At 36.0% G+C, this 27,042-nt stretch overlaps 1 protein-coding gene across 3 annotated transcripts in view; it reads left to right on the top strand.

The window, feature by feature from the left end:
* Positions 1–27,042, top strand: part of LOC102839900 (serine/threonine-protein phosphatase 2B catalytic subunit alpha isoform-like) — a 449,181-nt gene that overhangs the window by 381,356 nt on the left and 40,783 nt on the right. For all 3 annotated transcript variants that reach the window (XM_006872721.1, XM_006872720.1, XM_006872722.1), the window contains 2 exons: positions 7,814–7,939; positions 10,836–10,910. In XM_006872721.1, the coding sequence (XP_006872783.1) occupies positions 7,814–7,939; positions 10,836–10,910 (201 nt within the window). The remainder of the gene's footprint in view (positions 1–7,813; positions 7,940–10,835; positions 10,911–27,042) is intronic.

The raw sequence follows: 27,042 nt of genomic DNA on the forward strand, positions 1-27,042 counted from the left end.
GACTCATAGTAACCCTGTACAGGGTTTCTGAGGCTGTAAATTTTTACAGAAGCAGAAAGCCTCATCTTTCTTCCGTGGAATGACTGGTAATTTCGAACTGCTGACCTTGAAGTTAGCAGCCCGATTCGTAACCACTACACTACCAGAGCTCCTTTTAACAACAACATTAACATATTTATGAATTTATGTGACTACATGGTGGTGGTAGTGTGCCCTACAGTCGGTTCCAACTCATAGTGACCCTGAATAGGGTTTCCAAGGCTGTAAATCTTTATGGGAGCAGAAAGCCATCTTTCTCCCGCAGAATGACTGGTAGTTTCGAACTGCTGACCTTAAGGTTAGCAGCCCAACTCGTAACCACTACACTACCGAAAGTCATTTTGTGGTATATATATATATAAAAAACCCAAAATGAAAGGTCTGAAAATTGTACTCCTCAAAGTGGAAAACAATTTATGGAAAAATACAGATTTTAAAATACATACAGCATCTCTCTCAGAATGAAGAACCGCTTTCCTTAAACATATCAGCATAATCTTAATTCATTGTCAAAGCTTATAATGAGTCTGAACTACTTGGGTCCTACCTCAAGAATTTTATCCAGCAGGCCATCATCCTTCATCTGTAATCATAGGATCTCGCCAAAATAACACAATATGCTTTTGTGTGCTTTTCTACTTGGGCATCTACAGGTGAAAGAATTAGAACAAAAAACATCCTGTGACTGTTATACAAGTTTTTTTTTTTTTGTTTTTTTTTTTTAATTTCTGGGTAGATTATGATTCTGGAATACCCCATTTGATACTCTCTCATCTTTGTTTCTTTTCTGCCTCACTGTCCCATTTTTTGAAGATGGGAGTGCTTGGACAGTTAGAGATAAAAAGGTGAAACATGTTAGCAAAAGGGTGAGAATGGGGAAAAAAAAATCCATGTCATTTCCAGTCTTTGGTCCCTCTTCTTCCAAATCTTAAAATAGACCTAGTTGAATGCTAGAGGGATGTTGCGAGCATTGCAGTTAGGAATGTAAAGCATTAAGTCAGGGGGAAGAAAGGAGCTTTGTGTTTCTCTTGAAATCCACTTTTGATGAGCTGAATCCATGCTTTAGTGAACTAGTCACTACCTCCTGTTAGCAATTTTTTGATAATTTCTCTTAAATTAGAAGCTTTCTTTCGATATTTTTATTCATGTCATTCACTGTCTCATCTTCAGCTTCCTTGGTGATGGCAACTGTAGGTAGAGGAGATGTCAAGAAAAAGTTATCAAATTCTTTTGTCATGTTACTTTTTGCCTCTTATCAAGTTTCTAATTTTAGATAAGAAAAATACCTTTATTTCAGATTCAGTTCAGGGTTTGGTAGACAACTTTGAATTCAGATCTAGATTCTGATTTCCCTGGATTTCTCTATATTCAGGGGCTCCCACTATAGTAGAAGAAAACAAGCAGAGTCTATACCCCTTCTCTATCTACTGTTTCAGTGGAGCAATTCCATGATTATTGGTTTTACATTTTTACATAAACATGTCTTTCAAGGCAAGGTTCTACAGATAAAAAATAATAATAAATTAAAGAGATTAGACTAAGTAATTACATAACTCAGAGACAATAATTCTGAAATCAATGAAAGAACTCACAGCCCGACTTCCAGATTCTTGGGATAAGTATTACTTCCAATTGCAAAGCACATGTGATGGTACGGGCTTCTCAGAATTAGGGTTAATAGCATAAGTTCTGTAGTGTCACACTCTCTCTAGACCCTTAATAACAGTTGTCATATGACATCAGGTTATGTGTAGTTGCCAGGCGCATAGAAGAGTTCCTTGACTGGATTTTGTTCTTTTTCTTTCTTTCTTGTCTCTATTACTCAGACAAAGTCTCAGGAGGTGGTCTGGAGTGATTCTTAGAGTGCAATCATTTGTATTATTTATATTGCACTGGAGATAAATGTCTTTCAAGTGCTTCAGAGAAGAGCACACTGTTAGGGCTCTGGTTGAGTTTTGTAATCCCTATGACAGTCAGAGGCAGGTGGCATGGGCTGGGGATGTGGGAGGTGGAAGATGAAACGTTAACTGTGAATTTCATGACTGTAGATATTTGGGATTGTTTTGGTTGAGATTTTGTTTCATGTACTTTTGTGTTATATATTTATTACACAAAACATCAAAATTCATGAGTAACAATATAAGGTCACTTGGGAAATGATTATGCATGACTACTTTATGAAGCTGTGGGGAAAAGTATACATGTTGGAATATTTGTATTTTCAAATTAAACTTTTTTTTAAATATAGAGAAGTAAACTATACTATTAGCAACTTCTGGAATTACTGAGATTATGAATTGCATTAAAGATGAGGTCCTTTTTTCAGAACATCATTTAGCACCATTCAGTTCTGGAAGAGACCATGTAAGTTATCTAGTTGTTGTTGTTGTTATTATGTGCGGTGGAGTCAGTTCTAACTCATAGTGACCTTGTACAGGGCTTCTGAGGCTGTAAATCTTTATGGGAGCAGAAAGCCTCATCTTTCCCCTGTGGAACAGCTGGTAAGTTATCTAGTTATGCCTGCATAATTAACAGGTGAGGTAACAGACCTCGACATGGTTAGCAACCTTGTGTCACATGAGTGCTTAGTGACAGAATCCATCTAGCCATCTGGACTTTCTGGCCTTCTAATTCACTGCTCTTTGAAAAAATAAAAACAGAGGAGAAAGAACCTATGTCCAATGGTATATACATTGCATGGTTTATGCTGTTAGGGCTAGTGTAGCATGAAATACTAAAATATGAGGACTTTAGATTCAGGCCAAAGCTGAGGTTTGCTACTTAATTGTGACCTTGGGCAAATCACTTAACCTCTTACTCTTTGTTCATTTTCAAAATGTAAATGATAGGAACCATTTTTGAGGGATATTTATTTTAAAGTGATGTGATTTTATTTGTAAAGGGCTAGCCATGTGCCTGGTGTAGCACTATAAGATAAGCACTTGATAAGCACAAGATTGGTGGTTCAAAGTCACCAGCCACTCCTTGGAAATACTATACAGGGTCACTATGAGTAGGAACTGACTTCACGGTACTTCACAACAAACAATAAGCAGTGTTTCAATAGCGGTAGCTGTTAAAATATATTTTTATTTATGTTGTTAATATTTTTTTTAAAAAAATCTCAAAAGTTTTTTCTATTTTAGTAGGTACTCATATAAATTGTTTTGAGCTAATGTTGACTGAATAAATGCTTTCACCATACTTATTTAATCCATATGCTGAGCAGATAATTCAAGAAGCTAGATTACATGTAGAAAAATGAGGCATCATGGTTTCAGAAAGACTCATTAATAACCTGTGATATGCAGATGATACAACCTTTCTTGCTGAAAGCGGAGAAGACTCAAAAGATTTTCTGATGAAGATCAAAGACCACAGCCTTCAGTATGGGTTGCACCTCAGGGTAAAGAAAACAAAAATCTTCGCCACTGGACCAATAAATAATATCAAGGTAAATGGAAAAAAGATTGAAGTTGTTCAAGCTTTCACTTTTCTTGGATCCATCATCAACATTCATGGAAGCAGCAGTCAAGAAATCAAATGACGTACTGTATTGGACAAATGTGCTACACAAGACCTCTTTTAAGTGTTCAAGAACAAAGATGTCAGTTAAAGGACTAAGGTTAACCTGACCCAAACCGGGTATTTTTAATAACCTCTTAGGCATGTGAAAGTTGGATAATAAAGAAGACTGTAGCAGAACTGATGTATTTGAGTTATGGTGTTCAAGGAAAGTATCAAAAGTACCATGGACTGCCAAAAGAACAAGAAAGTCTCCATTGGATGAAGTACAACTACAATGTATCTTCGAAGGCAAGATGGCCATACTTTATCTCTCATATTTTGGACATATTACTAGAAGGGGCCAGTTCCTGGAGACGGATATTGTGTTTAGTAAAGTTCTGGGTCAGCAAAAAAGAAGAAGACCCCCAACGAGATGGATTGTCACAGTGGCAGCAGCAAAGGGCTCAAGTGTAGCAACAATTGTGAGGTTGGCGCAGGACCGGGCAGTGTTTCGTTCTGTTGTGCATAGGGTTACTATGAGTTAGTACTGACTCGATGACATCTAAATAACAACATTTTACTAGTTACAATGCGTAACATTTGTTTTTATCTATTTCCTTACCATCGCTTGTGAATTTGCGTATTATCTTACTTTTCTTAAATGTGTATTTAGCAAAAAGTATAACCTCTTTAATTATGAACACCATGTTCAAAAGTTATATTAGTGTAACAGCTAAGCCTAGAATTCATGAATTTATAATTTATGAGAAACAGCAAGGGATGGTGAAAGAGAATGGATTTGCTGTCAGGACAACCTGAATTCAGATATAAGTGAGATGTGCCAGTTACTGGTTTCGTGATGTGAAGCATGTCACTTCTTTTCTGAGCCTCAGTTCCTTTGTTGGTTATGTAAGCGTAGGCACACCTCTTTTCATATTTATCATTGGGATTAAAAGGCACCTTACATAAAACCTGTATTGGCCCAGCCTTTCCTTTCTCCCAGGGCACTGCAAGTCATAACACTTATTTTCCTTCCTCCGGCCACGCTAACCTAATGCTATTTTTAAATGGGAGGAAACTTAGAAGTAACTCTTTAAAAAGACAGCTAGAGTCTTAACAAAATATTTTGAAGATTTGCAGATACACTTCTATTGTGGCTAGGTTGTTCTTGTTGTTAAGTGCTGATGTGTCAGTCCAGACCCATAGCAACCCTGTATAGAGTTTCCGAGGAGCAGCTGGTGTGCTTGAACCACTGACCTTGTGGTTCAAACCCACTTTGCAGTCCAGTGCATTAACCACAAGACCACACCAGGACTATACTATACTCAAAAATAGCCATTTTACTTGAAGTAAAACTTAAGTGCTCAGGTAGCAGAAATGGAGGCTACTTCATCTTTCCCATCCCAGAGTTCAGAAGTATCAGTGTGGCAGTTTTCCATGATTATTTTTTCATTTTGCATATTTTCAATACCACATGAATGTAGTTTAATGGCATAAGTGATAAAATAACCTAAAGAGTATTGTTGTTATTGTTAAGTGCCATGAGGTGGTTCAAACTCATAGCAACCCTGTATAGGGTTTCTGAGGAGCAGCTGGTGGATGTGAACCAGCAACCTTTTGGTTAACAGTCCAGTGCTTATTCTAAAGCACCAAGAGGATTGTTGTTGTTGTTAAGTGCCATCAAGTCTATTCCGACCCATAGTGACCCTGAATAGGGTTTCCGAGGAGCAACAGGTGAGCTTGAACCACCAACCTTGCAGTTCAAGTGGCTTTGCAGTCTGGCGCATTAACCCACAGCACCACACCAGGACTCCCATGGGTGTAGCAAATATTCACAGGACTCAGTATTCCACAACAAGAAGAAAATTACATCATGAATACCAGTGTTGACTACTGTATTAATATGTAATTCTATTTTTAATCTTTCTCCCAAAGTATCTGTGATTTTTATATTCTCTGGACTTATGTTAGTCAGGCAGAAACACGATTCAAATCAAAGGCGGTAGTGTTCTCAAATATAATTTTAATTGCTAAGCTCATCCAAGGTGGTTTCAATTCATAGTGATTCTAGATAAGTCTTCTGAGAAGCGGCTGGTAGGTTTGAATCAACAACTTTGCAGTTCAAGCAGAACTTGTAGTCCAGTGCTTATCCTACCGTGCCATGTCAGGACTCCAATATGTTTTATTTAACTACAAGCTGCTGAAAATATCAACATATTGTTAGACTGCAGTGATATATGTATTATCCAAGTCACAAAAAGCTGTATCTTCCCAGTCTTCTGTACTAATCAAACCCATCTTGAAGATTGTATGAGTTCTGTGCCAAAAGCATTGGCAATGTAGCATGTATCTAGAAGAAGGAGAAACAGGATGAGGGACTGCTGTAGAACAGGCGTTGTTGTTGTTAAGTGCCTTCAAGTTGGTTCTAACTCATAGCAACCCTGTATGTATAGAGTATCCGAGGAGTAGCTGGTGAGCTTGAAGCACCAACCTTACAGTCCAACTCATTAACCTACAGCTCCACATCAGTGAGGAATGTTTTTTCTGCCAAAGGCCATTTGGATATGCATCCCTGGGCCATATAAAATAAAAAAAGTAGCTGTGATCAAAATTGAGTAGAGCAAGAGTTCTTGGAATTTAGAGGAAGAGAAATGATATTTATGTATTTAATTATACATGTATGGTGTTGATGACTGCAAGGTCATCAATTTATATCCACCAGTCACTCCTTGAAAACCCTACACAGGGCCACTATGAGATGGAACTATCTCAACAGCACTTAATAATAACCCTTAAACATTAAAAAACTCATCTAACATCATCTAGGATCTGTTCATTAATCTCTACCTCTGGTAGCATAGTGGTTACAAATCGGGCTGCAAACCTCAAGGTTAGCAGTTCGAAAGCTGTTACGTGGGAGAAAGATGAGGCTTTCTGCTCCCGTAAAGATTTACAGCCTCGGAAACCCTATATAGGGTCGCTGTGAGTCGGAACCGACTCCACCACATAAGAGCAACAAAGTAATACTAATCATAATATGATATTGTTGTTAAGTGCCATCGAGTCAGTCTGTGACTGACAGTCTGTCACTCATAGTGACCCTGTATGGGGTTCTCAGGGAGCCCCTGGTGAGCTTGAATTGCCCACCTTGCAGTTCAAACAAACCTTGCAGTCCAGCACATTACCCCACAGCACCAAACCAGGACTCATTTCATGACATGGTAGGATAATGAAAATGAAATGTTGCCAAAACTCAGGAAGGCATGATATAAGAGATTGTTTTCAAATATTATAAAAGCTGTCATTTAGAAACACAAAAACACTTGTTCTGTATTTTTCCAGAAGGCAGAAATAGGATCACTGAGTGGAAATTGCATAAAATCAAGTTTAAATTCAACTTGAGTATTTCCCATAACGTACAACTGCCCATATTATTGTCCTGTGAAATGGATTCTTATAGAATGCATTTCAGATTCTAATGAGAAATGAAACTAGTATGCTCTTAGGATCTTTCCAACTGTAGCATTCCACATGAGTGTATTTCTAACTTACAGACACAACACAAAGCAGATTTGAAGCATGCAGATTCGGTTTTCAGAGTCCTCATGAGTAGTAATTTATTTTCAGAAGAGAGTTAGATGTCAGCATATTATTTTATGTAGTTTATTAATTCAAGAAGGCAATCTAATTTAAACTATTTTGTACAACAATTGTGAATTCTACTGGAAAAGTATGTTTTTTTAACAAATGAAATCAAATCAACTCAAATATTTGAGATTATTGAATTACATAAAACTAATCTAGCTATGCAGTTTTTACTGGTGTCATTGGCAATTAAATAAGACTAAAATGTTCTTGGCTACAAGAAGAGCTTGACTCAATTCCTGACAGACATCCAATTAATTATTTTATATAAATATTTACCAAATTGTAATGTTGTCTCAATATTTAATATTCATGTATTGTGTAGTGACAGATTACAGTGAAGTTTAAGTCCATAAATCATATAAACATTCAACTAATTAAACTCTTTGCCTTGATGTTTTAAAAATTAAGTCAAATAGTTGAACTTTTATAAAGTTAAAATTTATGTAGAAGTAGGAATATAGTATACATATTGTCCTGTATGTTAATTGTTGTTGTTGTTGTTAACTGCTATTGTGTCGATTCTGACCCATAGCGACCCTATATAGGGTTTTCAAGGAGCAGGTGGTGAGCTTGAAGAATATATGCTATAAAATCCCTTCTTTTTGTTTTTATTTTTCAGCTGCAGTATTGAAGTATGAGAACAATGTTATGAATATAAGGCAATTCAACTGCTCTCCTCATCCATACTGGCTTCCAAATTTCATGGATGTTTTCACTTGGTCCCTGCCTTTTGTTGGGGAGAAAGGTATGTTGTAGAATCCTGAAGTATTCTTAATAAAATATCATTGGAAGAAAGGAAGTGTTTTATTTTCCCATAAAACACTCGGTAAGAGAAACATTTTAGCCTAACCAATAAAACTCACAAGCTGTAGCCATGAGAGGTGTCATTCAAAAGCATGTCAGTGTATAGCACATTAAGAGGATCCAATGAGTGAGTTAAAGGGTAACAAAAGCAATGGGAAATATGAGAATTTATATTCTGACTGGAATAGTACTAGAGTAATATAACTGTTAAAAATAACATAAATAGGATTTTAACTTACTGCAAGCTACACTGAGTACCTGCTTTTCTTAACCACTTTGTACTGTAATTCCAAAATGCTATTTTCTTTTATAAACTACCTGTCAAATGAAAAAGGCTTTAGGATACTCAGGTTTTTCTCACATTTCAGACATGAATAATAATCATTATATGACAGTGATGGATGGTTACAATTTTATGAAGGATAATTTGTACAACAAACATAATAGTTCATTAAAAATATCTTGGGCTCAATTGAGTTGCAAGTTGCTTTGTTTTATATTTGTAAATACTCTCTATATACCATTATAAAAAATATATTGTAAGCATTAATGTGTTGCAAGATACAGAAAAATGAGACATATTTACATGTGAAAAGCTGCTTCTGGACTGAAAGGTCAGTTTGAATCTCAAGATCTGAGGTTGAAACTCACCAGCCACTCCTAGGAAACGCTATACAATGTCCCTATGATTTGGAAGTGACTTGAGAACACTGAACAACATTTTTTAGAAAATCTGACCTTTTATTTTTTTCTTCCCATCCTCCTTCTCTCTTTCCCTCCCTTCTATCCTCTTTCCTCTCAACTTTTCTTTCTTCTTTCTTTTTCTCTTCCTCCCTCCCTCCCTCTTCCTTCCTTTCTTTTTTCCTTCTACTTCTACCTTTGTTGTGTTTTCATATTTCAACCTAAATCTCAGCAAACATTTGAAAGGAAGGTCTGCACCCCATGAACATCTAATTCAGGATGCATTGTCTCGCACATTGTAGGAGACAATGAATGAGTGTTGTAATAAAGATAAGGATTACTGTACATGTTTCAGAAAAAAATGATGATCCATTCTTTGGGGAAGTTTTAGAGAAAACATATGTTTTGGATATTTTCCTCTCAATGCCCTAAAATAATAAAACCAGGAAGTTATGAGTTGTCAGTAGGTAAGTTGCAAACTAAGTCACAAGTCAGCTTTAGTACTGATTGAATGTTCTCATAACTAGTCCTTGTGCACATATCCTTGCACTGATCAACTAACAGGACATGTTAATACCATTGATTACTTCTTGGAAACAAAATGCAATGAATCTTAACAACTGCTGGTTACCCTTGGAAAACCATTTCATTAGGTTGTTCACGTTACTTATTTGAGGTTTGAATGTCTTTTATTAAGGAACACATTAATATGTTGATACATGTAATATAATTTGGTTTTGATAATCAAACCAAGACTCAAGAATTATTTTAACTACACTAAAATGTTATTCTTTAATTATTATATATCTTAAATTCTAGAAGACCATTGGCTTAAAAATACCATGTTAATTTAAAAAATAGTCCTTAAAGAAAGCACAATGAATGAGTTTCTTTACACATTACTATGATCCAACCAATTTAAAAAATACTAATGTAAATAAATTCACTTAGCACAAAAGTTATGCAGTATCAATTTTCTGCATACTCTCCTCTCCTTTTATATAATCCTATTTTTATCTATTTACTTACTGAACTTCAGATTACAACTTTATATAAACTTTATTTTTAAAGACTTTTTGAAAAATAAATTTCATGATATTTCTGTCAGCATATTCATTTTCTAATCAATATGTTCAAACTGTCAAATGTATTATTAGTTTATCGGCCAATAATTTTTATTAATTGCAAAACATTAGCCTATCATTGTACTGGGTAGTTTGGGACTTAAGAAAAAAAAAAAAAAAAAAAGTCCAGCATTTACTTAATCCCCACTGAACAAAACTTTGTAATCTATTTTATCTAAATCTAGCATTGTCTACATAAATAAAAACAAGTAAAAATTCAAATATACCAATTTTTTCCCTCATAGATTTAGAGTGTGTACAGGCCCACATAAACTTAATTTGTGCTTTGCTTGCCATATAGCTAGCAAATGGTAAGCTATATGGTAACTAAACAGGATCTAAAAATCTTAGAAAGATAAAATTTACATAGTCACAAAGACTGTTTTCTTTTATGATTTGAATTTTATAGGTGCTGTATTGTATTTTGGTTGTTTCTAGTGCCATCAAGTGGATTCCAATGCATGGTGGTGGTGGTTATGTGCCTTGGAGTCAATTCCGACTCACAGCGACCCTGTGCAGGGTTTCCGAGGCTATAAATCTTTACAGGAGCAGAAAGCCTCATCTTTCTCCCACGAAACAGCTGTATTGTTGACCTTTCGGTTCATAGCAGGATTCGTAACAACTCCGTTACCAGAGCTCCTCTTTCCAGTGCATAATGACACTATATATGGTTTCCAAAGAGTGACTGTGGGTTTGAACTGCCAGTCTTTTAGTTAGTGGTCCAGTGCTTATCCTACAGTTCCACACCAGTATTGCTCTGGTAGCGTAGTGGTTATGAATTGGGCTGCGAACCTCAGGGTCAGCAGTTTGAAACTACCAGCTATTCCGTGGGAGAAAGACGAGGCTTTCTGCTTCCTTAACGATTTACAGCCTCGGAAACCCACTCCACGGCACATAACCACCACCACCACTGCTTTGTAGAAGAATCTCTATATAAACTAGATTTGTTGTTGCTAAGATATCTTATTTAGAACATAAGAGTAGTAATTACAGTTATAACAAAAAAAATTTTTCTCTGTCATTTTCCTTTAGTGACTGAGATGTTGGTCAACGTCCTCAATATCTGCTCAGATGATGAACTAGGGTCAGAAGAAGATGGTTTTGATGGTAAGAAGTTTGACTTTGTGTTAATGCTATTTGCCACATAATTGCTTGAATTTTATTACTAGTCCCATTGGTAATTTCTGAGATTTCAGTCATGTGTAAATTATAACTTGCTACAAGAGTTCATGGAAAAATGGAAATAAAAATTAATGAATTTTTTCCAATAATTTTTGAACATCTAATTCAGGATGCATTGTCTCGCACATTGCAGAAGACAATGAATGAGTATAAAAAAGATCTCTATTTATTGCTTTCAAAAGGGGCAAGAAACATTAAAAGGGAAAGAATTTAAAGAAAGGCAACTTTTTAACAAGATGCCTTTCAGTGGAGTTTTTCCCCTAAATTATTTAGATTGTGATGTCTATGTGAAATCAATTGTCTATGTGTTGATATATTCAAGGAGCCCTGGTGAAACAGATGGGAATGGGAACCCAATAGCAGTTCTTTTTTTGCATTTTAAAACAGGTGATTTTTTTTTTTTATTGTTATAAAAAGACACATCGTAACATTTGTCAATTCAGCATTCTCCAAGTGTATGGTTTAGTAATAACAATTGTATTAATCTGTTTTGCAACCATCACCTATAATTGTTGCCAGATTTCCCATCAAAAGGAGGAGTTTGTTTTTGTTTTGCTGTTTTTTAACTTTTTTGGTGAAATAACTGAAGATTTAGAGGCAAGATCATCAGCTTTACACTCAACAAATGCTACAGTTTGTTTCAGCTCTGTGGTCACAATCCCTTATGTACCAACAGTTTTCCCACCTACTCCCTGTGGTTCTTATTTCTATTCCTCCCTCTTTCCCATCCTTTCACAACTTTGTCCTTAGGTAAGTGTTGTCCTTTTGATCATGAATGCTTGACCATCCCATGGTGAGCATACCTTACTAGCGTTGTTGTCCCTCCTATATACCTTTCTACTGGTTGGCTGAAAATTGTGCCACAAGGGTGAGTTCTATTCCAGACCTGAAGGGTGGCCGAAGGTCATAGTTTCAGGTTCCTTCAGTTTCTTTCTGACCAGTAAGTCTGCTCTTTTCTAAATAAATTTGAATCTTGTTTCACATTTTCTACTATTCTGTCTGAGAACTTCTAATGTGATCCTTTTCAGAGCAGTTGGTAGTAGTAACCAGGCACTATCTAGTTCTTCTGGTCTCAAAGTTTTGGTGACTAATGTTCCCATGTTCCATTGGTCCATTGGAATAGTTAATTTTAAGCATCTTCAAATTTTCATTACTCTTCTTTCTTCTGCCCAGGAAAAAAGCAGTACACCTTAGATGGCTACTTATGAACTTTTCAGATCACTGTTGCTACTCACTAATGTAGGATGTAAACTAATACTATCCTGTGGATTATGTTAGGCCAGTCTACCATGGTGTCCCCTGAAACTATGATCCTGAGACCCCAGGACCAGAAACACATTGTCATAAAGTATTTGATAATAACTAAGATGCTTTCATCATTTTACCCCCTTGTATGCTCCACCACATTCATAGGTGTGTTTTCAGCAAAGGTCAATACCCCTGTAGAGCTACCCTCTTTCAACCCCTTATATATGTGTAACTGCCATTTACATACCCATTCATCCTGTGTAGCTGTCCATGTATCTACCGACAGAATTCTGTTGTTTCAGGTTTGTGTATATAAGACTGTTTACCTCTGTCCCCTTTAATGCTTGAAAACCTACCTTCCTGAACCTTCACCTGTCTTCATTAATCATCTACCAACATCCCTCTTGCATAATGACCTCCCTGACACCTGAGTTAACATGTATCTATCTACCCTTTAGTGAGATAATCACTCTCCCTTCCCTCCTATCCCTGGTAACCATCAAATAATATTTCTTTTAGTAGGAAAAACTTTTCTTGAGTTTTAAAATAGTGGTCTCATACAGTTTTTGCCCTTTTGTGACTAATTTCACTCAGCATAATGTCCTCAGGTTCATTCATGTTATGAGGTATTTCATAGATTCATCATTATTTTTCAGTGCTACATAGTATTCCATTTTGTGTATGTACCAAAGTTTACCTATTCTTCCATTGATGGACATTTAGACTGTCTCTATTTTTTCTATTGTGAGTAGTGCTACAGTGATCATGAGTGTGCATATATCTACTTGTGTCATGGCTCTTATTTCTTGGGGATATATGCAAAGCAGAAGGATTGCTCGGTCATACATTAATTATATTTCAAACTTTTTATTTTGTGATATGCTGTTGAATTCTACTGACTATAATTTTGTTGAAAATTTTGGCATCTATGCTCATGAGGGATATTGGTATATAATTTTCTTTTTTAGTGATGTCTTTTCCTGGTTTTGGTATAAGGATTATGTTAACTTCTTAAGATATATTAGGGAGTTTTACATCCTTTTCTATGTTCTGGAATAGTTTTAGTATAATTGGTATCATCTTTAATCTTAATGAATGTTTGGTAGGGTTCACCATCCGAGTCCGGATTTTTTTATATTGGGAGTTTTTTAATGACGTGATCAATTTCTTCTTTTGTTTTTGATTTGTTCAAGTTTTCTACTTCATTCTCTGTTAGTTTAAGTAGGTCATGTTTTTCTAAAAATTGATCCATTTTTTATAGATTTTCAAATTTGTTGGAGTACAGTGCTTCATAGCATTCTGTTGTTGTTGTTGTTGTTGTTGAGTGCCATCGAGTCGGGTCCGACCCATAGCGACCCTGTACAGGGTTTCCGAGGGTGCATTCTGTTAGTAGCCTCTTTATTTCCTTTGGTTCTGTTGTGAAGTCACCCATATTGTTTCTTATGCGTATTATTTACATCTTCTTTTCTTTTCTTAGGATAGCCAGTGGTTTGCCATTTTTATAAATCCTTTCAAAGTACTAATTTCTTTTTTATTCTTGCTATTGTTTTTCTTTCTTGTATTCTCCAACCTATCAATCATTTAAAGGTATGTAAATATCATTCTCTAATCCTTTTTCAGTTTGTTTCAATACCTTTTTTTTCCTCAAAACCATTTTCCAGCTCTGCCTCTTGGTCACTTGTTGAGTCACTCTGCCTTCTTTCAAATAGAAATTGTTATTTCTAAGACATTATGATATTGTTATATTTCTATTAAATTGATGATTGTCTCTTGGTGTATGCTAACGTACTCACCAACTGCTTCCTGGTGAGTGTCATTACAGGATGGAAGCTTGTGCACTGTTCTCTTTGATTTAGGATAGGTTTGGCTGTTGTTGGTTGTTGTTTTTGATCATGTGTTAGCAGCTGGTATTGGGGCAGGCCTCTTGGGGAAACTTGTCTTCGAGGGTGTGGCTGTGGTTCCACCAGCAATTCTTAGAAGAAAGATGTAGAAGTCCACTTTTGAAAATTGCAGCATTGGAAAACCTATGAGGCAGTTCTACTCTTTCCCGTAAAGTCATTATGAGTCAGAATCTACTTGATAACAATGTGTACATGTGTGGTTGTTGTTGTTAGGTGCCATCGAGTTGGTAACAACTTATAGTGACCCCTATGTACAACAGAATGAAACCCTGCCCAGTCCTGGGCCAACCTCACAATTGTTGTCATGCTTGACTCCATTGATGCTGCCACTTTGCCAGTCCATCTCATTGAGGGTCTTCCTCTTTTTCTCTGACTTCCACCTTACCAAACATGGTATCCTTGTCCAGCAACTGATTCCTCCTGACAATAAGTCTGAGGCATGAGAGACGAAGTCTGGCTATCCTGGCCTCCAAGGAGCACTCTGGCTGTACTTATTCCAAAACAGATCTGTTGGTTCTTTTGGCAGCCCTTGGTACTTTCAATATTCTCCTCCAACCATAACTCAAAAGCATCAATTCTTCTACAGTCTTCCTTATTCACTGTTCAGCTTTCACATGCATACAAGATTATTGAAAATACCATGGCTTGGATCAGGCACACCTTAGTCCTCAAGCTGACATCTTTGCTCTTCAACACTTTAAAGAGGTCTTGTGCAGCAGATTTGCCTAATGCAATATGTCGTCTGATTTCTTGACTGCTGCTTCCATGAGTGTTGATAGTTGATCCAAGAAGAATGAAGTCCTTGACAATTTCAGTCTTTTCTCCATTGATAAAAATGTTGTTTATCAGGCCAGTGGTGAGGATTTTTGTTTTCTTTACATTGAGATGCAATCCATACCAAAGGCTGTGCTCTTTGATTGTCATCAGTAAATACTTTAAGGCTGAACTTCACTTGCAGCAAGCAAAGTTGTATCATCTGCATATTTCAGGTTGTTAATGAGTCTTGCTCCAATCCTGATGCCACATTTTTCGTCATAGAACCCAGCTTCTCGTATTATTTGCTCAGCATACAGGTTGAATAAGTATGGTAAAAGAACAACCCTGTTGCACACCTTTCTTAATTTTAAACCATTCAGTGTTCCCATGTTCTGTTTGAACAACTGCCTCTTCATCCATGTACAGATTCCTCATGATTACAGTTAAGTGTACGTATGCATAAAAAATATGTCATATATTCAATTCATTTACTATATTTTTTTGCAAATATTTAAAAATGAATAAGCTATGAGACATTTTCATCTTTTTAGTTTGCTTTTTTAGATATCTTACCAGTATTCAGTTACCCTCAAAATTTAACTCCTTTTTTTTAACTCTCTGTGTCTTGTAAAAATATCCCAAAATGGGGCAGGGGGAGGAAAAACAAGTTAGATAGGGGAACACTGAGACAGGTTTGCATGGGCTAAATGGAACAGAGGTAAATAGTGATGCATGCTCAACCTTGGAACAGGGCTCTGTGATACAAGGATCAAGGCATATTGATGATTAGAGAAAGCTTATAAACCCACATTCAGCCTATAACTGATTGGAATACCTAAAAAGGGGTTCTAGAACTTGCCCAGTGAACTAGGCCTTTTGCAGTGTATAGGACCTTAGCTAGAATCCTGAGCCCCATCCAGAACCTTCTGAGGTGGGACAGTTCCACTATAAAGGACAAGCAGACCAGTCTTGAACAGCTAGAGTGATAGAAGATACATCTTCAAAGAAAGATCAGCAGGAAAAACCTAAAACAAAAATGGCAGTATGACTGGCTACTACAAGAATAAGCAAGTTGTTCACTGGGAAGCCATCAAGGCAAGCAATCAAGTTCCTTCAGGACAAACCCCCCTCTAAGACTGAAATGCAAAGGGAACACATGAGCAGGCATGTAAGCTTACTGACAACAACATTCGTCTACTGGTGAGGGAAGACGGGGAAAGGATCAATGAAGAAATGGGATGAGTTCAACCATGTTCCACAGACTCCTATTGACCTGGAGATGAGAGAGAAAAGAGGAAGGGCTGGTTGGTCCAAAGTGTGGTGAGACCTGCAGACACCTGAGCCCATGGACATTATAGCCATGGAAGGCTAGAGCTGAGAGTGAAGCATCCAGCTGAAATGAAATAAGGGGAGATGCACAAGAACACCCAGACTTTGCAGATAGTACCCATTTGACCTAGCCTCGATGGCTTGATAATCAGAACTTGACTACAGAAAGATTAAAAATAATAATAATAATAATAATTCTTATAAAGGAAATGAGCGTAAACTGCTACGATTTGATGAACTTCACCTATATACTCATGGAGGTATTATCTCTAAATACCAAGAGAGAGAGAAGGAGTCTTCACATCAAATATCAGTGCTATCCTCTGTATACACAGGGCAGATAGGGATGGGCAACTTAGACATTGGCTACCTAAAATGTGGGAGCAATAAAGGCACGAAGTGACTGGACTACAAGGTTTCAAGGCGGTGTGTAGCTTAATAGTGTGTGGGTGAAGAAAGGGTCCCCATTGAAAAGTTTTAAAGATGGGGATAAGATTCTTATGATTCAATAGTGAGTAATTGTCATCATGACTAATTGTGACTGTCACAATTGTAAAGGTAGAAGTTTTGTAACAAAATCAAGAGAGTAGTTAATCTTATAACCCAGAAACAAAGGACCCTAGGACCATCAAGGGAGAAGGGCACTAGCAGATTGTGGGACCCTATCCAGTGAAGCAGCATTACCAAATGGAGACAGAGATGGGGACATAGAGAAGAGGGAGCAGTTGAGGAGCCTGCAGTCATGGGAAGAGAGGGTCTAAGAGATGGCAGCCATGAGGCAGACTTGCAGAATATGCCCTTTGGTGGTATAAATTATTATATATGCCTGAGTGTTAAAAAAAGAAAGATAGAAAGTGAATAGAGAGAAATACTGTTGAACTGATGGTACATGTTATTGTTGTTGTTAAGTACCCTGGAGTCGGTTCCAACTCATAGTGACCCTTCACAGGGCTTCCTAGGCTGTAAATCTTTACAGGAGCAGAATGCCTCCTCTTTCTCCCATGGAACCACTGGTGGTTTCGAACTGCTGACCTTGAGGTTGGCAGCCCGACTCGTAACCACTATGCTACCAGAGCTCCTGGAGGGGCTTATAATCATTGGAATGAAACAAGGTGTATGATTTGATGAATGTAAAACTGATGATCTGCCCTGTAAACTCTCACTCAATCCACAATAAAAACCTTAAAAAAAAAAAAAAAAAAATCCCAAAATGAATGAAGCATAAAAATTATATAGTTAGAGGATTCAAGAACAAACTTTACTTTCATAAACATTTATTAAGTACTTATTTTGTACAGGATATCCAGGATTCCAAGAAGAATTAAAGACCTATTCTTTGAAGAAAGTATAGTTAGGAGATTGAAATGATAAATAAAATAAGATAAATTATAAAACTGAGAGCAAAGGAGGGAGGGGAATGTAGATAATGTGTAGAGTTTAAATGGATAAAATTTAAATTTTAAATACTGCATTTAGGTAAATTTAAAAAGAATGTTGTTCCTTTTTAAAGTAAATATCTAAACAGTATCATTTAATGTTTTATTGAACTTAATATATATCACATATCTAAATGCAGAATACTTAATGTTATAGACAAAAACGAAATAGAAATGTGCATCTATTTATATAAAGAGTCTGTTTACTGAGATAAAATTTAAGTGTACAATTAATTCCTGCCTGTCAGTTTTCTCTTTTGTATAACTTCTTTTGCCTTCATTAATTGATTCTGTAAGCTCTTTTTATCTCGTCTCACATTCCAAAGGAATACAAAGTACAGGGGTGGAAGAGATCAGGTGAAGGTGTGAAAGAAAATGTTTACTGGGTTAAGAATAGTCCTAAAAACTGACTTATGTTAAGTATCTTGGTATATTTCAAGATAGAGGTCAAAGGGCATTTGATACTTTATCTAGATTCTAGATGTTTTGTATGATATAATCACAGTTTGCTGCTGTTAAGTTATGCAGAGATAGGGCTGTCATTGAAAAGATATTTTTAGAATGACAGGGACCTTTTTCCTATAGAATATCTTACCAGATAGAACCCAAATAAAAGTCAACAAAAATATTTTACTACATATCCTTAACAACATTACTCCTATTCCTTGAAATAAAGATGAATGAAAGTTAATATTGTACTCCCCTGTAACAAAGCTCCAAGTTAGCAACCAATTGGTCAGTGTATATGATATACACGATGTAATACTGATATACAATCTATTGAATAAGGAGTAGCACTACATATGTTAGTTGTTGTTGTTGTTGTTGTTAAGTGCCTTCAAGTAGGTTCTAACCCTTAGTGACCTTGTACAGGGTTTCTGAGACTGTAAATCTTTACGGGAGCAGAAAACCGCATCTTTCTCCCGCGGAGCGGCTGTTAGTTTAGAACTGCTGACCTTAATGTTCGCAGCCCAATTCTTAACCACTACACTACTAGTGCTCCTTACATAGTTATATATTAATTCATTCACTCACAAAATTCAATTTTGAGTACCTACTATGTTCCAAGTACTGTAGCCAAAGATGCTTACACATTTCAACAGGTAATTCATGCACAGTTAAATCTTGCCAAATGTAACTCAGTGTTTACTTCCCTTCTAGTGAGCTTTCTCCACCCCACTCTCTCAGTCACTGACTTGAAAGGATTTATTTTGATTTACTATTCTGCTTTAAAATAATGAGTTCTAGTTTCAGAAATATATGTCCTTTTTTTATTATTATTGTAAAGATATGCATAACCCAACATTTGCCAATTAAAATTTTACACACACAATTTAGTAACTAATTACATTAATCATGTTGTGCAACCATCACCAATATCCGCTGCCAAATTTTCCATCACCATAAACAGAAATTCAAAGGAACACATGTCCTTTTACAGGCACTTGGAAGAAGTTTTTCTTTTTAAGGAGACTGATGAAATCTCGCTGTATCCTTAAGTCTTAGGTCATTCCTGAAGAGAAATGTAATTTTGCCCTGCCCAGGGTGAAATTTTGTCGTGTTAGAATTATAGGTGTATCTGAGCAGACAGACGTCTTCTGGCTCACCCAGGTCCCTGCTGGGTACTGTTCAGATCATGTCATAAATTTCTGCTGCTTAGCTTCTGCCTTACAAGTAAAAGAATTGGATAGCCTTGCAAGAAAAACGTTGCTGTTTTAAATTGGCCTGTGGTTCTTTTATGTTGAAAATAAAATATAAAATGTGTGGTATCTTGTAAAATTTGGAAGCAGTTTAATGCCAGTGAATATGTTTTGAGTATCTAATTTATGTGTGTTGGGGTCTTTGTTTCCTGTTTCCACATCTGATTTTGGATGACAGGATGACAGTCTGGTTTCAATTTAGGTTGTTACTCACCAGAACATTTCAGAAAAGGAAGAAACTCAAGTAGCTGTATCTCCCCTTTGCTAGTTTATCCTCATTAATGTAGAAGACTCATTGCAATGCAAGGATTAGTAGTGATCCCAAAGGAGGCTCAAAAGCTAAGAAAAATAAAGCAAACTACATCACAAAGATTTTGTTATTGTTCAGCATCATGATAATGAAGGATGGAATAGCAAATAATCATTAGAAAACTAATGACAAGTTTAGGAGCTAGAAATCTTTATTTGGAACTTTCATTTGAGACTTTTTTTGGGGACCTGAAATCAGCTCTGGTAGCGTAGTGGTTACAAATTGGGCTGTGAACCGCAAGGTCAGCAGTTCGAAACTACCAGCTGTTCCGCTGGAGAAAGATGAGGCGTTCTGCTCCCGTAAAGATATACAGCCTCGGGAACCCTGTACAGGGTAGCTGTGAGTCAGAACTGCCTCCACGGCACTTAACAGCAACAACAAAATCTTTTTTTTTTTTTTTTTAAAGAAATTATGTCTAAGTCTGTGATATGTGATAAGTCTTGCTAACATAAGAGTTTTGGAGGTGAAACTGAAATCCTATAGAATATGAAAAGGAAAGCAGAAATAAAGCTAATACATTTCAATCCAGATATGGTTCAGGCTGCATTGGGAAGACTTAATATTAAATTAGAATTTATGTCTCTGATTTCATCTAGAGAACAAACCACATGGTAGAACTTATCCTTTATTCACATTTTAGCCTTATCCTAATGGTAACCACAGGCAAGTCATTGAATATGGGATCAGAGCAACGTTTCGCATGTCTCTGTGAAACCATCTAAATTATATACAAGAAAATTATCTCCCATCATCTGTTTTGAATTATTAGATAATTTTTCAGATCTCATACCATAGGTTTCAGGGTATTTCTTTATTTCTTCCTGAATAGCCCTAAAACACAGACAGAACCTTTCAAACTACAAAGTTGGGAATTAATGAGTAGCATTTTACTAGTCCTTAAGGAATGCCTCTGTATGGATTTGATTATTTTATGTTCTACCAAAACTGTATTTATTTGCCATGATGAATATTAGACATGATCTAGTAAAAAGCATTTGACACTAATAACGCTTTTGCAAAAATGCTTTGGGACCATAAACATAAGAAATTATTCCCAAATCAATTGATTATTTTCAGCACAGAACCCACCATTTTAAGTATGATTGGTTCTGAGACTGCTTATGTACAACCAGAAACCTCTCTGGATTTGTATCCGTGACTTGGAGGCTTAGATTCATGGTTTCATGGGACATCCTAGTTCATTGGCTTAATTGCATGTTTAGTGCTTCTGTTCTACCTCTGAGTTCATTGAATAATGGCAGGGGTCTTAAAAGCTTTCAAGTGGCTATCCAAGGCACAGTTGGTCTTTATTCATCTGGAACAGAAGAGGAAGGAGAATCAGGAATAGAAAGAGGATAAGGAATGGGTAGCTAATTGTTTCCATGAACAATTGCCTGATTCATCAAGAGACCAGAAGAACTGAATGGTACCTAGCTACCATTACTGAACAGTTTGATGAAAGATTCTATAGAAAAAAACCCTGATCAAATAAGGAAAGATGCAAAACAGAATTTCAAATTCTTACTGACTGCAGAAGGCTATATGAATCCCTGAAACTATTGCTTGGAAATAATCTTTAAAAGGTAAGCCAAAAATATCCCCTGAAATCTTTTTAAAACCAAGAAAATAGTATATTATAACTAGTAAAAAAAAAAAAAAGTCTATGTTGAGCATTATGCTTTTTTAAGGATTATGTAAGCACTAAACTGCTAACCACATGGTTGGTGGTTCAAAGCCAGTAACTGTTCCTCAGAAACCCTATACTAGATCACTATGAGTCAGAATTGACTGAACTGGCACTTAACAATAGCAGCAACAATGTGGGATTCAAGTAACAACAACACTTACAAAATTAGAAGGTAGTGAGCTTATCTTAATGACAGACCATTACCCTGAAATGGAGAGTGAGAATGCTGTGTTAAATCAATGTCACTGAATTGTAGAAACTCTTAAATTGGTGTGTGTTTTACTGTGTGTATTCTCAACAACAACAAAATAAATTTGAACTAATACAAATTAAAATGTACATCTAAAAGAGGGATTAAATTAAACTTGCAAATTTTATCTTAGAAAGTCCCCTCTAGTGTATCTTGCAGCACATTTACCAGAAACAGTCAGATCAAATTTTGTCTTGTGGCTATAATCACTGATATTTCTAAGTACACTATTTTAGCATCATCTATTTCAGGTTTCCAATCTGAAAAAGAAATGTTGCATTTCTTAATATAGTTTACCAGTTGGGGATGGTTATAAACTTAATTAAAAGTTATAAAGATTTATCCCACTGCCATCAAATGGACATTAATTCACAGTGACCCCAGATCAAAAAAGATATGCTCTAGGGAACACAGTGGTAATGTGCATCACGATTTGTCAACATTAAAGAGTAACCTGAGATTAGTAAACAAAAGAGTAACATCATAAAAGTAGAATTGGAGAAAACGTGTGCAAAAGATGCGTGTTGTTGTTAGGTGCTTTTGAGTCATTGCCGACTCATAGCAACACTATATAAGGTTTCCAGGGAGTGACTGGTGGGTTTGAACTGTTGACCTTACAGTTAGCAGACCAGTGTTTATCCAATAGAACGATAAAAGGTGAATAAGGGTATAATATAGGAAGTTAATAAAGTATCTCAAAGCTGAGGTTGTTAGTCTGAACAAAGATTGTATCAGAAATAAAAAGAGCTGTTCAAAGTCTTCACAACTAGCTAATCAACAGGACTCCTTAACCGACGTCAGAGGGCAAGGGAAAGCAAAATGGATTTTGATGTTTGAGACCCATGGGGCCTAATGGAGAATAACATTTATGGAAAAACTCATGTGTTTCAGGAGAAAAATTAGTTTGATTTCAGGCATGTTATTATAAGAAAGGTACAGGCAGGAATTGAAAACAGAGAAAGGAAATTGGAAAAGAATCTGAACTGATGACAAATGCTTATAATTGATATTCATAAGTGAATCTAGTAGAATGAATGAGGTCTCTGAGGTTGTTGATATAGAGGGAAATATCAAAAACGTTTAAGACTGAAATTTGAAAATAACCCTTCCTGATCAAGGTGAAGTAAAAAGACAATTAAGTAAAGGAGAAAGTAGGAATGATGAGAGATAGATCACAAGAACCAGGATTGTATAACAGTTCAGGTAGCAGCTACTTGAAAATAATTTCACCAAATGTAGAAACATTAATGCAAGATATAAATCTGTCTAGGAATGAAATATTAAAGCCATAACTTTTATTATCAGCCATCAGGTTATTGGAAATAGATGAATACCAAAAGTGTATCTTATTTTAATAATGCTACAGAAAGTAAATTGAAATCATTGGGGGGAAAAGCAAAAATTTAGTCAAGAGTACTTCATTTTAACATATTTTATTTATACTTTAATACTATAGTATTTACTTTTTTGTTAAGTGCTGTCTCGTCAGTTCCAACCCATAGCGACCCTGTGTAAGGTTTCCAAGGAGCAGCTGGTGAGCTTAAATCAACTGACCTTATGGTTCAAACTGACTTTGCAGTCCAGCTCATTAACCCACACCATAAAAAAATCGATTTGCTTATGTGTGAGAGGATACATTCATGGCATACTGTGTATTCAATTGTAAACAAAACACACATAGTCCTTGCCTTCCTTCATCAAACTTGAGTCTAGTGGAACAAGAATTTAAACATTTTAAACAGATTTGTCATATAGACTAGTATTTTAAGACCAAAATATATATCAAAAGAGGCTCTGAAACATGCTCTCCATCGTAGAGATGCTAAAGCAAATGGCAGAAATGAGGAAGTTAAAGAACTAAGCAGAATAGTTGAAAGGGCAGCTCAAAAACAAAGGAAGTTATTATAATGAAGTGTGCAAAGACCTAGAATTCGAAAACCAAAAGTGAAGAACATCCTCAGCATTTCTCAAGCTGAAAGAATTTAAAAATTTAAGCAATTGATTTGAAATATTGAAAGATTCTAAGGTGTGGTGCTGTAGGATAAGGACTAAACCATAAACTGTAAGGTCAGCAGTTCAAACCCACCAGCTGCTCCTCAGTAACCCTGTACAGGACTGCTGTGAGTTGGAATTCACTCAACAGCATTTAGCAACAACAACAACATGGGCAACATATTGAAAGATGCATTACTGAAGGAAGAAAGCATCAATAATGGATTCAAAGAGTCATAATATCAAAAAGAAATGGTAAATTTTCAACCATTTAATTAGGTAACCATATGATCAAGAGGTAACATATGATCAAATACTGATGGTACATAAGGAAAAAGTGTAAGCTGCACTGTGAAAGTACTGGCAAAAAACAAGGTTCCTGTTATTGACTGAATACAAATCGCAATATTTAACAAACTGATGTAGCACTGGAGGCACTCACTCATCTATGTCAAGGTATTTGGGAGATAAGCACCTGACCAACCGATTGGAAGAGATCCCTACTTGTGCCCATTCCAAAGAGAGGTGACCCAATGGAATGTAGAAATCATCGAACAATATCTTTAATATTACATGCAAGTAACATTTTGCAGAAGATCATTTAAAAAATGTTTGCAACAATACATCAACAAGGAAATGCCAGAGACTCAAGCTGGATTGAAAGAGGACTGGGAACTAGAGGTATCATTGCTGATGTCAGATGGATATTGACTGAAAGCAGAGAACACCAGAAAGATATTTGCTTGTGTTTTCTTGACATATAAATGCTTTTGACTCTGTGGATCATGACTATCTATGGATGACACTGTAATAAAATGGGTATTCAGAATCAGTTAATTGTGCTCAGGAATCTGTACATAGATTAAAGGCAGTTGCTGAATGGAACTAGAGGATACTGTATGATTTAAAATTTGGTAAGGTCTGGGTTAGGATTGTATCCTTTATCCATACTTAATTCAATCTGTATGCTGAACAAATAATCTTAGAAGCTGGATTATATGAAAAAGAGCTTAGAATCAGGATTGGAGGAAGACTCATTAGCAACTTGTGATATGTAGATGATACAACCTTGCTTGCTGAAAGTTAAGAGGACTTAAAATACTGGTGAAGCACAAAGACCACAGTACCTCATTGTAAAGAAAACAAAAATCCTCACAACTGGACCAATAAACAACATCTGTATTAATTGAGATAGGTTAGAAGTTGTCAAAGACTTCATTTTGCTTGGATCACAATCAACACTTATGGAAGCAGCAGCCAAGCAATTAAATGGCATACTGTACTAGACAAATCTGCTACATAACACCTCTTTAAAGTGATCAAGAGAAAAGATGTCAGTTTGAGGACTAAGGTGTTCCTGACCCAAGCCATGATATTTTTATTTAACTCATATGCATGTTAAAGTTGGACAGTGAATAAGGAAGATGGTAGAGGAATTGAGGCATTTGAGTTAAAGTGTTAGAGAAGAATACTGAAAGTACCATGGACTGTCAGAAAAGCAAACAAATATGTGTCATAAGAAATAACCACCAGAATGCTCTATGGAGGCAAGTTTGGTCAGACTTTGTCTCTCATATTTCGGACATAAAATGTCATTATGCTTGGTAAAGTGGAGGGCCCGCAAAAAGAGGACGACCAACAAGATGGCTTCACACAGTGGCAAAGCAATGGCCTCACATGTAACAGCAATTATGAAGATGTCACAAAACTGGGCATAGTGACCCCATGTAGGGTCTTTGAGGCTTTCGATTTTTATTCTGTCATGTGTAGGGTTGCTATGAGTCAGAACCAACTTAACATTACCTGATAAAAATAATACAATTATGTAAGTCATATAGAGGATTTAGAGGGCTGGGGAAGGGAGCATGAATTAGGATATTTGATAAATAAAGGAGGAACAGAAGGCTAGAGGACATCTTGCTTGTCTTCCTCTACTTCTCACCAGGGAAAGAAAGATAGTTTTATGTATTTTGCTGCTTTGGAAGAGATGGCATGTGAGAAATCTATGTAACTTTTTAGAGAAATAATATGCAAGGATGGAATTCCATTTACCACTTTTTTTATTCTCTTATCTTTTTATAACAACTGAGCTTATACCCTGTAATTGAGGAAGGGGAAAGGAAGACATAGGAAAAAGGAAGCATATTCAATGTTTCATAGAATGCATAATAATAATTTCCTCTCTGGCATTTGTTAAATCATCTTCCCAGTTTTGTTGACTTTTTCCAATTAACCAATATTTCTGAATGTAACTTAGAAACTCAATCATTTTTGTCACCATTGATTATCATTTGTACTTTATATCCTTTATAGTGACGGTAACATTTTTCCATCACAGTTATGCCCTCCAAAAGAAACAAATTGTTATGCCCAGCTTGTCTTAAAAACAGAAACGTATACAAGAAATGCAAGGGCAATGCATAGATAGTGGGATACAAACGTCCATCACATTTGTGACTTGATATTTTGGGGTCCCCTTTGCCATCATATTTTAATCAGTATTGAGTCTGGCCTATTAGATTATAGTAATTACAATCCTTTTGAGTCACTAATTAAATTGATGCAGTTTATATGATCAAAAGTACCAATTTGTCTTCATAATGTACCATCATGATTTTTTACAAGTGTATTTCTTCATAAACTGGCATAATTTTCATTTGTGTGGAAGCTCAGACTTCACACAAAATAAACTAAAATTTAAAAATAGTCATATTCCTGGTATAGCCAGTTGTTTGGATGAGGTCCAATAATGGCAAGAATTTTATGCACACAGTAAGCTGCATAAACAGTAGAAAATATTCTAGATTTAATACTGTAAGTATATGTATATATCATGTAGTATATCTTTAGGAGCATGGTGGCTCCATATGATAAGCACTGGGCTGTGAACCACAAGATCCTCGGTTTGAGCCCAAGAAAGATGAAGCTTTCTGCTTCCATGAAGATTGAAAGTCTCAAAGACCCTACACAGGGTCACTATGAGTCACAACTGACTCCAAAGGCACTTACCAACAACATCTTTGCATAGTTTTAAAATAATCTGGTTTTGTAGCATTTAGCATTAGAATTTTCTTTCAACTAATGATATTAGCCAACTTATACTGAACTTCAGTTATTTCATATCTAAGCATACACTTCAATTTAACTGTATGTATAATTTTTTGAGAAGGAACTCAATATTGTACAATCAAATGGGGAGAAAAGCATATGTTCTGTAGACTTTATTCTTTATTTATAAGACATTGAAGTGGATCTTTCTGTTTCCTCAGTAAGGGCAGTGACTTTGTATATCTTTATGCATTTATATTTTTAAAACTTCACTTCTCACAAACATACAGGTAATTGGCATGTGAAAGAGACATTTTTCATGGAAAAAACTATAGCGAGTAAAGTCAGGTTGCTGAAAATTGATGCCATAAAAGATTATATATATCTATATATAAACACA

The sequence above is a fragment of the Chrysochloris asiatica genome, unplaced genomic scaffold (assembly GCF_000296735.1).
Source record: "Chrysochloris asiatica unplaced genomic scaffold, ChrAsi1.0 scaffold00211, whole genome shotgun sequence".
NCBI lineage: Eukaryota > Metazoa > Chordata > Mammalia > Afrosoricida > Chrysochloridae > Chrysochloris > Chrysochloris asiatica.